Source organism: Drosophila albomicans, chromosome 3 (assembly GCF_009650485.2).
Source record: "Drosophila albomicans strain 15112-1751.03 chromosome 3, ASM965048v2, whole genome shotgun sequence".
Classification (NCBI taxonomy): Eukaryota; Metazoa; Arthropoda; class Insecta; order Diptera; family Drosophilidae; genus Drosophila; species Drosophila albomicans.
The window spans coordinates 31,487,222-31,499,856 of NC_047629.2; the positions used below are offsets into that span (position 1 = coordinate 31,487,222).

A 12,635-nucleotide genomic window follows, 5' to 3' on the forward strand; every position below is an offset into this window, starting at 1 on the left:
TTGCTGACTTATGAGCTGTCATTTTTATTTAGAATTGAATATCTGTTATTAAAGTTTTCCCTCCTATTAAAAATACAAGTTTAAAAGCATGTAGTGCACTTCCATCTCAATAAACAAAAGCTTACTAAAGTAGAAGTGATTAGAACGTTGCAGAGTGACCCACAAAATGACGTAGATTGCTTTGCTGGGGCATTAATCATAAAGAGAGAATGCTTTGAACTTCCACAGCGCATATCTTTCATTCAGCAGCAGGCAATGAACCGCAGTTTATCTGCTGCTTAATACACACACTCATGCGTACAGATATGTGTATCTGGATACATTTAGCATTCATAGGCAACCGGCAAGCAAATAAGAATAATAAAAAGCAAACAGTGAAACAAAAGCAATCTAAATGTAAAGTCAACGCAATTAAAAATTCATAGAAATGGTTACGTTATGATAAAGAAACATATCGTATTTAAGGCCTGTCCCAGTGTGATATGGAATGTGTCAACAATACGAAAACCGGAGCACAACCCGGGACAAAGAAAAAGTAAAAGTTTAATTTAAAAAAAGAGAGCAAAGAACAACATTGCACACAATGTGTTTACTACCAAAATGTATCTGTTCAGCCATTTGTTAGTGCAACAAGCTATTTTTAAACGCCATGTATACAAGAATTGGTTGCTTCAATTGATAATTTAGCATTTCATTTTATATTAATCATTTAAGTTTTCTAGCGAAAAGTGTTGTGAATTGCAGGAAAAATTAAATTACTCACCAAGCACAACAACAGCTGCGCACAATGTTAGCCATTTGAGGCGTTCGTTTGGCATCATATAGGCCATTTTACACTCCGCTTTGAGGGTGGCCGCTGACTGTATCGATTTTATGCAAAATGGGCTCAAAGACACCCTTTATACGGTGTAGTTAACACGGCAAACGCGACGACGGCGATGGAGACGACGAAAACGAGTAGACCCGGTGACTCAGCTGCTGGAATGAGAAGCAAACATTGAGAGCAAAATGGATTAGCTTTAAACAGAGAAAATATAATATTCTTCCAAATGAGCAAGTTTAAAATTATTGTAGCATGTCCGAGCAGACTTAAAACTTATATATCTAGATGCTGTTTGGGGGTAAAACTCCCTTTTGCTTATTTTCTGAGTTGCTTTGCGGTTAAGAAAAATGTACTCAATTTAATTTTTAGCATAATTCATAAGCATGTGCAGCAGTCGCTTTATATAACTATGTATAAACCTTTGGTAACAGCTTTATAACTCCCTTTGTTACACTTCCATATATTAGCATGTAAGAAAGCTACAATTGAGTTTATTCGACTGTGAGATACTCGCTACCTATTTTCAATTAACGCAAAATAGTGCGGTATTACTCTTAAACTATAAAAAACTAATATACTACAAAAATACTAAAAGGCGCCTAGTCTGTAAATAGTATATCGATATACTAATACATTCATAATATACCATAGATAGCAAAATATACCAGATTATCCACAAATAAAACGGATATGACTCTTGCGTATTGGCTGTTAAAGTTGATTAAGAATATATATGTACATATATCGTATGGAGTCCGAGATGTCTCCGTCTGTCTGTTACATAGTTTAACTATAGAAACAAAATTATAAGACCCGATTATGCTATGGGTAGCTAATATAAGAACTGTTTAAGGTTACATCAAATTAGGAATACTTTTTCGATCTTTTGAAAATTTAAAATCTATTAAATTTATAAGAATGTAAATATGTACTTAATTTGCATATAACATTTCAAATTTAGTAACCTAACAACACAAAAAATATTTTCTTCTTTGAATAAAACACATAGTACTTAACAAGTAAATAATTACATAATTAATTTAAAAAATTAATTAAAGTAATTGAATTCTATTGACATTCACACAAAATATCCCTCTATAAAATTACAAATTTAAATTTTCCCAGTCTGCATCGATGTTAATCAATAGCAAATAAGTATCTTTACCTTGCTAGTGAAATGCAAGTAATTCGATTAGGCAACAACCCCTCGGACAACCCTTCAAGCAAAACGAGACTCAGCAGTAAACACTCGTAACAAACAAAAACAACAAAACCCTTTAGCCCTGCTGAATGTGCAAAATTGTTTTACAATAAATTGGTAATTCGATATTTGCATTTGGGCATTGGGGCGTGGCAAGCTATCAACCTGTGTGGCGACATTCAACTTGATGAGCAGCAACGTTGCGATAAGAACTCAAGCGATTTAACTTAATCACATTTACTTTATAAATCATGGCATAATATAACCTACGACCTAATCGCACACGCTTCTCTTTCCATCCGAGACATTTATGTAAATCCATCAACTCGACAATTTGTCCACAAATTCCACATATGGTGGTCACATTAGACCCGCAGACAACGCCAACTATTTATAAAGCCATTCGAACGATTAGCGAATATAGCTAGAAGCGGAGAAGCAGAGAAACTGAAATGGGAAACTAAAGGAAATGGGAGGAAAAGCGGAAAATGAGAGACAAGCAACTACTGCGACTACTGTCGATGTGGATGTCATTAATTAAACCTCAAATGGGCGAATGTTCAAAACGGGCAGCTGCAGTGGGGCGATAGAACAGGCACTTTGATATCGTCTTGTGCCTTTTGTCATCCATAAAATATCACCTCCCTACTTCCCTCCTTCTCTCTCTTCCATCTCCTGCCCAAAACATTCGCGTGCTTTTTAAAACTTTATGATGGGCAGGAAGTCACGATTCCACACACACACACACACACACATGACTCCATCCATATCTATCAATTGCCATGTCTCTTTGCCTCCCTCTCTCTCTCTCTCTACTTCTCTCTGTCTCTGTCTCGTATTGACATATGCCTCAGAAACTATTCGTCGCGACACTGTGAACTTGCCATAGACGCAAACATGGAAACCAAACTGAACTGACAGAGCTCCACTCTGTCTGACTGTCTGTAAAGACGAGCAGACCTCGCATTTGTCTATGTAACATACAGAGACTATTCTATACATTGTATCTAATCCGACTAAGCGCGTTCCAGTGGCAATTTGTTGGCTTTTTAACGCTTAATTAAAATTTAAGTGAATTCTATCATACTACAGCAACAAATGACCAAGGCTCTATTTATACTCTAGAGCCATAAAAAAACACACTAAACTTTAGTCTACTCATAATCAAGTTACGCGAATGTGTTTTATACTCAATAAAAAGCAAATATTGATTGGAATAATAGATAAATCATAAGATGAATGTTTATACGTAAATGTAAGTTTAGATATTCAGAAATGTAATAAGATAAATAGCGAAAAAGCACTCATGATTTTGTAGAGTATCTTAAAAAGAAAAATAAAATATATTGAGTATAATATAATATTATATTACACTATCTAACAACGTATTGTATATGCTGGAATTATATATGGAACAAATAATAAATGAAGTGATCTTTTTCTTTTATAGACTGACAAATAGAGTTTTGTAACATATTAATATATTATTCTTCTCCATAATTTGATCATTTTTTAATAGAGAGTATCTCCAATCTGATCATTTTTCATTTGTAAACTGTTATATTACAATTTGTTTTTAAATTTCAAAACTTTATTATGGAAAAATAAATAGATAACAAAGTAAAGTAAATAAATAGAAAAATGGTTAATCATTTTAAGAGCAGTCTTGGGCTGAGCATTTGGAATATATTTGGTTGAAAATAAAAATAGCTGAGAACTTTTTCAACTTTCTGAGTTGATAGATGAAAAATATACTAATGAAGGGATTAATTTTAAATAAATATTGTTAGTAAGTTTTTCAAACTTATTGATTTACTATTTATCTCAAAAATTCATGGCATGAATCATCTTATAGAGTATATTCGAACTGAGAATACTTAATTCTATAATATTTCAATATCTGATAACGGTTTTATGGCCAGCTAATGAATTGTATTTGACAAACCACCGTCCAACTGCTGGCAACTATTTCATTCGCGTTGCGTATCTACGAATTAGAGTTAGGGATTAATATTATAGACTTGAGGGTTGTGCGGCGCAAGCGCGACTGTGGAAACTGCCACAGGCTGGGCACGTGGCGATCCACGAAGGGAGGATTGAACAATTGTTAGCTTTCAAATTGGTGTAATGAACTTTGCCAGCGGATAGACACGAGTACAACGCAAATGACAAGTTTTTGTTTTTTGACTACGACGCAGTTGCACAGCTGCGCATTCGTCTTTGGGGTGGAAAAGTTGAAAGAGAATTTTCACATCTACATAGATCAAGATCTACTTGAGAGCAGGGTAGGTCGCTTGACTGATTAATTCCGCAAGCAACAAAAAACATTTAATACAATATACTATAAACAATTCTTTACGATATATTCCATTTGTTGTGATGCCTCATGTGCTGCTTGCTGTCTTTGACATGATTCAACCGGCTGTTGAGAGACGCGCCCATTCAGCCGATTCCCAATATACGATTCATATGCCAAAAAAAAACGAAAAAAAAACTGCGTGTTTCAATTTGAAAAACATCTGGTAATCAGTCAACAGCACGGAAGTTTCATATGCGATTCATATACAATAATTATAAAACAGTCGCACATTCAGCAAACTCGTATATTCGATCAGTTCTGCAATTCATCCATCTGTCATTATGGTATTATATTGCGTCCTAGAGTACAATTTTATATGAAATGGATTTTATCACTTGACACCAGCATAATTGTGTAAAGGGTTTAAAGGGTTGCGTAAGTTGGTACCACATTAAAAATTAAGAATATGAAAAAATTATATAATATATGAAATTATTTTCTAGTATAAAATAGATAAACACTATTCCAAAATAGAAATCAACAAATTACATTTCGAAAAATCTTCCAAGTGATCTTAAAATACTTTTTCAATTTAAAAAAATAAATATTTAACCCAACAGATATATCATAGAATAGTTTAAAAAATAATCATGTAAGATCAAGTATTTTCTAGATTTTTAATAAATATATCGCATTTTCAAAATATAAACTCTAGAAGCTTCAAATATTTAAATTAAAGGATGAATCACAAAATTTAGTCTTCTAAAATTGTAACAAATTTCAAGTGCTTTTCGAGGAAATAAAAGGTTTTCAGACTCCTAATCGAATCAGATCATATCCGGAAATGCCTCAATCGCGTGGTAAAATCAACGAAATACAAATTTTATTACTCATTCTTATTTTTGGGTTCTTTTTCGCCGTCGATGGCAACTAAAATGCTAAAATGTCTGTGCATTAGGGTGGCAATGCCAATAAATTTTGCCATTTACTGCAGCGAAATGTATTTTTTAAGTAGAGGAACAGGAGGGGAAACAAGAAAGGAGCGCAGGGTGTCTGGTCCACAAAGTGCATTGGCCCATTGCAGGGTCAATCCACAAGCTGTGCATCGTTCGTCATCAGCAAACAGAAAAAAAACATTTAAAACAAAACGAGAAAAAAAGAGTGGAAATAAAATGCGCAGGAATGGAAAAGTGTCCATTGTCCGGTTTTTTTTTTTTTTGGTGCAGTCATTCCGCTTCCATGTTCACTGACCCATTGGACGCTGCGCCTAATTGAGATTCAAGTGCACTTTGTGGTCTCAGCAACAACACGAGCAACGACAATGAAAAGTTTTGTTTGCTCGGCTTTTATTATTTGATTTGTCTGTTTGTTCCCGTTGCTCAGTTTACCCTTTTATGTTCTTTGGTGCAGAAGTCAAAATCAATATTTGCTATATACTTGGAGCCCTGCGATTTCAGATTGCACCCGAAGATGGACATCTTCTCCTGCTTGACCTTCGTTTCAGCCATGGGCAGCTGTAAAATTTTGCAGCAAATCAATATCCACAGACGAAGCAACAAATTTTCAACAGGATTGCAAAGTTCGCAGCCAAAAACTCCGCCTAGCAACAGCGCAAGAGATTTTGATGCTGCTGCTTCTGTTGCTGCTGTTGTTGCTACAGATGATGACAATGTCGTGAGTTGAGAGTCGCAAAGGGCGAAAGACCTGCAGACGACGACGCGTCATCGAGAAGGGCAAAAGACCCAAAGAAGGAAGAGGAAGAGGAAGACGAAGACGAAGACGAGGCGCAACACTTGCGAAATCAAATAAAGAAAACTAAAGGAAAAAACGTTAAACGACAGCTGCACGGGACGAGATGAGAGATGAGTACCAAACTTGGCAGGGGTTGTTCTCCTATATACATATACAGCAAAACACGCACATACACGAACACAATCTGCGCTACGTATGTGTGCCACATGGAAACTGCAGAGGATTTTAAAGGATGCTTGAGCTATAAAGTGCCCTGAGCCTGCCTTGAGTAGGGAAAACTACCTGACAGAGACAAAGGCTCAGGCAGGTTGCCTGCATACACACACTCACACACTCGCATACGAATTCACAGGAACAACGCAGAGTTGCTTTGATTGTAGCACAGTGCGCAAAGCGCATGCGCAAAAAAAAATTCACTGAACAAATGCAGGCAGAACGTTTTGGCAAAACGCAAATTTCTAAATGAAAATCCAAGAAATAAATGCACATTTTTAGCCAACATAAAAGCAAAGAAACCAATGTTTATGTTTACATCAATTCTCGCTTATTTTAGGCAAAGGAAATCCATTTTTTAGGCATCGAAAAACCGCCATTGCGAATTGAGTTTGATTCGCCAGCCTCTATACAGCACACACCCTTTTGTTTGAGTGTATGTGTGTGTTTGTGTGAGTGTGGAAAGTAACAAAGTGGATTCGCCAAAGGGAAAACTTTAGTTTTTGGCGAAAAATCAATAGGAAGCTGGGGCCTAAGTTGATAAAATTCCTCGGTAAAAACACTGCAGGCTGCAATAATGTTGCACAAAATAGCTCCGAGTCGTTTTGCCGTCACCCTTTTAACAGGGGGTGTTGGTGGAGACATGGGCGTGTATAACTATGAAAACAACAACAACAAAAGTAGACACACACACACACACACACATGCCCACAAACAAAGAAGTTGCCAGACAGCGACAGATATAGCAAAATTCTTAGTTTTGTTTCTTACCGTTTATTCGATTTTGATTTGAGACGCGAGTTTATCGGTTGATTTAGTTAATGTTAATGCACAAACACACAGACACAATCACAATGAGTGTGAGCAAATTGTATCAGGGTGCCACTAATCCACTGGGGTGGCGACTCTGCACAAAAAACTGCTACACTTCGCACACAAACAACAAACAGCCTAAACGCTGATGCTTTTGCTCTGCTTTTGAACAATTTTGTTGTATTATTATTTATTGCTTTTGCATTTTATTATTAAATTTCAAATGGATGCGAACGCACAGACAAAGCGCGCTTATGATTGAACCACCACCAGCGAACCGGTTTGCGGGGGTGTGCTAGTAGCGTACCGTAACCGTAACCGTAGCCAAAACAATTCACATACACACTTATACAATGGCAATCTATGAGAACGCTGACGTACACTCCGGCTTCCCTACGTTTGACAATCACCGCTCGACGGTCCAAACAAGACTGACTTGCCGCTCTGCTCAGCAGTTGATTCGCAGCTGCCGGCCATTTTGCTGTTCGCTCTCTTTTCAGGTGGTGTGAGTGTGTGCGTGGAGGGGCAATTGTTTGGGAAATTCATTGGGATATTTTCAGTGCGCACCTGTTGCTAAACTCGCATGCGATAAAATGATGTGGAACACAAATTGATACCGTTGTTTTTAAAATACTTTTTTATTCGGAATATGATTTCTACGCAAAAATATCAGTTTTACGCATATAATATATATATATTTGTTTTATCTGTATATATTCTTTTGACTTTGAGCAATTTTTTGTTGTAATATAAAGCATATGCATTGTATGATCCTCGATATGGGGAAAACATTTAAATAGCATCAAACACAACCGAAATGTTTTTTGTTTTGTATCTTAAAGGGATAACATAATAATTATTTAGTAAATGCAATAAGTACTTAACGTAAATAGCTAGGATGATTTGAGCTCTTTTATCAGTTTTTAGTGGGAAGACATAATTGTAATAAATGCTTAAAAACGTAAAAAATAAGTGGTAAACAAATAAATAGCACAATCTGGGATAGAGACTTAAGGCTTAAGAAAACTTAAATGCCAAAAACTTACAACTAAAATATTAATATACATATACAATCTTTAAACATATAAATGCGTATTAAACATACATCAAACAAGTGTTTCCAATCATTTAACTTAACAATTTGAGCATATTAATTGCGCAGTATACTTTCTTCTTTTGTTTTTGGATTACTAAATTGCGAGTATTTTAAGTAACAGTTGTCAAGTCTTTACAAATTGCCAGTCAAGGGATTTTAAATGCTTTAGTTCAGAGGGGTCAAAAGGAAGTTGGCTTATTGATGAAAACCTTGTTAAGTCGTATTGGACGTCTTTGTTCATTGAGTATTTTTCTTTTTGTTGAGAGATTCGAGACTGATGCAAAGATGATAGCACCTTAAAGTGCCTTTTACTTGGTAAATTCGTGAATTAGTTTCTAGTTATTGCGCGAGGCGTCCTGTATGATGATTTTATTCTTTTGTCGTGTGACTTTTGTGGATGTTGGCGCCGGCATCAGACGCTTCAGTTGATCCTGATTGATTTTGACCAACGCATGATCCTTGCCTCTGCTTAGTGCCGCTGCCGCTGTGCTCGTGGTTGCCGTCGTCGTGGTTGTGGTCGCCGTTGTGGTTGTGGTCTCTATCAGTGCCGTCGACTCATCGGCGGTGGACGATGAACCAGCAGCCGCTGCCGCTGCCGAAGCATAGCGTGTGAGCACCTGGAACTTGGCAAAGATGTTGCGACCACCGCTTCGCTCTTTGTCCTTGTACTTCTCGAGCACTGTGGGTGTGGGTTTGGCTTGCGGCGTCTTTAGCATAACTTTGTCGCCTGTTGTCTTGTAAAAGTCCAGCTCGTAATCGAAATCGCTGCTGGCTTGAGGATGAGCCGGCGCCAGAGCACGCTCGCCATAGCTGGCCGAACTGGTGGACGTCTCCTCGGCCAGATGACGTAGCATTAACGTTAACTTTGTCTCGTGTTGACGCTGCAACAGCACTGCATTTCTTTCTCCCTCAAGTCGTGCTTGCCGTACCGCATTTGAGAGCACACGTTCCTTCCACTCCCAGGCATCGCGTTCACGCTCCAATTGCACCAGCTGCTGCTCCAGTTTACGCGACGAATCCCGCAAATCGATGACCTTAACAAAGTACTTGTAGAGCAGAGTGCGCATCTCCTCCGACGACAACTTGTTGAGGCGTGCCATCAGCATCTGTTCGCCCTTTTCGCGCTGCAGTCGCTCGGTGGACAAGTCAATTGATTTGCGACCGCAGATCAGTTCGTTCTTGAACTCGATGGCCTCATCGATAGCCATGATGGCCTCGTCGCATTCGAGGAGTTTGCGCTCCTCGCGTTGCGTCAGCATCTTGTCACGCTTTAGCTTGCGATCCAGCGTGCAACGCTGCTCCAGCAAGTGGTCTCGTGTGCGTCGCAAATTGCGTATCTCATGGCGCAAACCCTCCTGCTCCCTGGGCGACTGATCGCTGGCATCGCCCAGTTCCAGATTCTCTGACTTTTCACGCAATATATGATCCAGGTGGGTAATGCGTGCCTGCACCGCCTTCAGCTGATCGGGATGCGGTTCCAACTTGACTAGTGACGCCTCCTTGAGTGACTTCAATTCGGCCTCCAGCTGATCCCGCAATTTGCATTCCTTCTTCAGCTTCTTTTGCAACTCCTCGATTTGTTTGCGTGACTCGGCCACCGATTGCTGCAGCTTCTTCAGCTTTTGGCCACTTTCTCCAGCAATGTGCTTCATGGAGTTGAGATCCTCGAGGCGATGCTCAATGTGCGCCACAATCGCACTCCAGCGTTCCACCTCTGCCTTCTCCTTTCCTTGCACAAGCGCCTTGGCCAAATGCTTCTTTGCCTTCTCGCACTCGGCGTCCAATTTGGCCTTCTTTTTGTGAAAACGCTGCTTAACATGACTTCGTGTCTCGCGATTCTTAACCAGCTCACTGATGATATTCTGCTTCAGTTGCATGGTCTGTTCGATTTCTTTCAGTTGCCGCTGACGTGCCTCAATCTCTGCATGCAGCTTGCGCATCTTCTTTTGCACCTGCTCAATGGGTTCGCTTACAGCAGCGACAACAACTGCCGTGGAGACGCCTGCTGCACTCTCTAATGGATCGAGTTCCGCCACAACTTCGGCGCCTGTTGTCTGTTGTGAAGCAACACGATTAAGCATGGCCAGCTCTGCACTACTCAAGCTAGCACCTGGCTGTATGCTGCGTCGACGACCTGCAAGAGATTACGCATTTATTTTTGTCACACTGCAAATACTTTCGCCTACTCACCACCTGTGCTTGCTTTGCGTTCATCACATCTTTCAACTTCAGTGGGAGCAGCGGGCTCCAGCTTCAATTGTTCCGCTTCCTTGTCTTGGCTCTGCATCACAGCTTTGGGCTGTTTAAGCATAAACTCCTCGTGTTTGGCCTTGATGAGAGTATCTGTTTTAGAACGAAACTCATCCATAAAACTGTCAAGTTTCTCATCTAGATCTGGACCTTGCGATTCATTGTCGCTCTCATTATCGGAATTCTGCTGGCATGATGTTTCCGGCTCGCTAACCGATTCGGGCTCTTCGGCCTCCTCAATGGGCACCAATGGCTTCGGCTGGCGCAGCACATCGCTGGAGCTCAGGCACTCCTCGCATTCCTGCTTCAAAAAGAGCCACTCCTCCATCTGTTCTTTCTCCATCTCCGTTATAGCATTGGAACCAATTAATCTAACAAAAAATATATCAGATTAGTGAACAAAACATCTCTTTTAATTGCTGGCACTTACTTGGCAAAGAGTCCCTCAGCATTAGACACTAGTTTGAACCATTGACTGGCCGCAAACTGCAGTCCAAAGTTTTCCGCATTGGTCGCACCAACAGCTGCCATTAGCGCCGCTCTGTCTACCACAGCTTGCTCGTTGGGCATCGTCTCAGGTGCTATGGGAGTGTTGTCATCGGAGAACGTATTCATGATGACATAATTGCGCACACATTGCACCTTATAGCCAAACTGCAAATTTCCAAGCGTCTCTGTGAGATGCTGCTCCAGCGGAGAAACGCACAAAATGAGCAAAGTCTGCGCTCGACCGCCAAATGAATCTTTTAGCAACGTTGTCAACGTTGTCTGGCCGTAGGGAATATTGCCATTGACACTATACATTATGCCCGGATCTGTCAGCGTGTTAATCACCTGCTCCAGCATATGCAAGCCTGGATCACGCGGATAACCAGGTGGCGGTTCGCCACAGCGATCGGTGCCGCTCAGATCCGAGAAACTGGCCGTTGACAGGCGATGCTGGATGAGGCCATCCTTTGAGATCCACTGCTGTTCGAGTGTCATGGTAAAGAGCGTGTGCGCAGGTAGCTCCAGCTTCTTGCTCAAGCCTAACTTGAGCCAATGAAATACCTCCTCGACACTGCGACAATGGACGTTGCCCATGCCCAACAGATCACGCACTTCGCCATTGCAGATCTCCACAAAACCCACGTTGACAGCATAAGTACGCTCTATTGGAAATATATAGCGATTTTAGACTGATCCTTACGCACTTTAAATGCTCATTTAACTCACCTGTATGGGCTGCAATATGCGTGAAGATTTCACGTACGCAGCGTTGGACGACACCCTGATCCGCCTCGCCATAAACACACTCAAAGCCATGGCCGTAAAGTGTGTATGTTTTGCCTGTCTTACGCTGTCCATAAGTTACCACAGAGGCATCGAAGCCTTCCAGAAACAGACTAATCAGAGGAAATACCGTCTGATGGTACACCTGGCACTGAGTGGTGCTGCTGGGCAGCGCATGCGTCACGGGCACCGTGTGTGCGCCCACCTGGATAAGGCCAGCGGCAATGCTGTCCAAGGGCGCTCCGCCGGGCAAGGCGCTGGGCAAACCGAGAGCCGATGCAGTAATTGGTATTGCTTGCACGCAGCTGCCATTCTCCGGCGTATCATTTGTATTCAGCGTAGCAGTTTCTTTTTCGCTATTATTGCCATTGGCATCTAACGCTGCCAACGGCGACGTTGACGGGGTCGGAGGCGAGGAGGGAAGCTCCGATTGCGGTTTGTCAGCTTCTGCGTCGCCATCCTCTGTGGTGGCCTTGAGTTGTGGCTTTGCCTGAAGTTCAGCATGGGGATAAATGCGCACAGCCACTTGTATGGGTATCTCCATTGTTGTTCCTCACTTTTGCAGCGTATTTTCACATTGATTTCTGTGCTTTTGTATACATTTTGTGTTTAGCACAAAGATTTTTGGTGCAAAAAATAAAACTGCTGAATCGATAATGATGCGCACACACAACAGCAATCGGTATTAAACACAAATCTAGTCATCGATATATTGATATCCATTCTAATTTCGTATCGATACGTTCTGCATGAATTATAAAATTGTTGCCGCTAACAGTGTGACCAGCTATACAAGTTGAAGCGGTTGAAATTCAGCTTATTAGCAAAATAAGTAATGTTCCCACTCATTTTTCTTGCTTTTTAAATGTTGTTAATATGGTAGCAAATAATACATAAAATTCCTCAACTTAAGTGT

At 40.4% G+C, this 12,635-nt stretch overlaps 2 protein-coding genes across 51 annotated transcripts in view; both read right to left on the reverse strand.

Annotated features, from left to right (window-relative positions):
* LOC117571866 (cell adhesion molecule Dscam2) overlaps nucleotides 1-7,514 on the reverse strand; it is a 74,770-nt gene extending 67,256 nt beyond the window's left edge. For all 50 annotated transcript variants that reach the window (XM_052005460.1, XM_052005433.1, XM_052005455.1 and 47 more), the window contains exons 1-2: nucleotides 7,060-7,514; nucleotides 764-975 (exon numbers count right to left, since the gene is read on the reverse strand). In XM_052005460.1, the coding sequence (XP_051861420.1) occupies nucleotides 764-830 (67 nt within the window). In that variant the 5' untranslated portion in view covers nucleotides 831-975; nucleotides 7,060-7,514. The remainder of the gene's footprint in view (nucleotides 1-763; nucleotides 976-7,059) is intronic.
* A 225-nt stretch (nucleotides 7,515-7,739) lies between these two features.
* Nucleotides 7,740-12,583, reverse strand: LOC117570262 (kinesin-like protein costa). Its single transcript, XM_034251774.2, has 4 exons — nucleotides 11,663-12,583; nucleotides 10,878-11,598; nucleotides 10,388-10,818; nucleotides 7,740-10,331 (listed from the first exon to the last, which is right to left on the reverse strand). The coding sequence occupies exons 1-4, from the start codon at nucleotides 12,261-12,263 to the stop codon at nucleotides 8,533-8,535; spliced, it is 3,552 nt and encodes a 1,183-aa protein (XP_034107665.1). The 5' UTR covers nucleotides 12,264-12,583; the 3' UTR covers nucleotides 7,740-8,532.
* Between the last annotated feature and the right edge of the window lie 52 nt (nucleotides 12,584-12,635).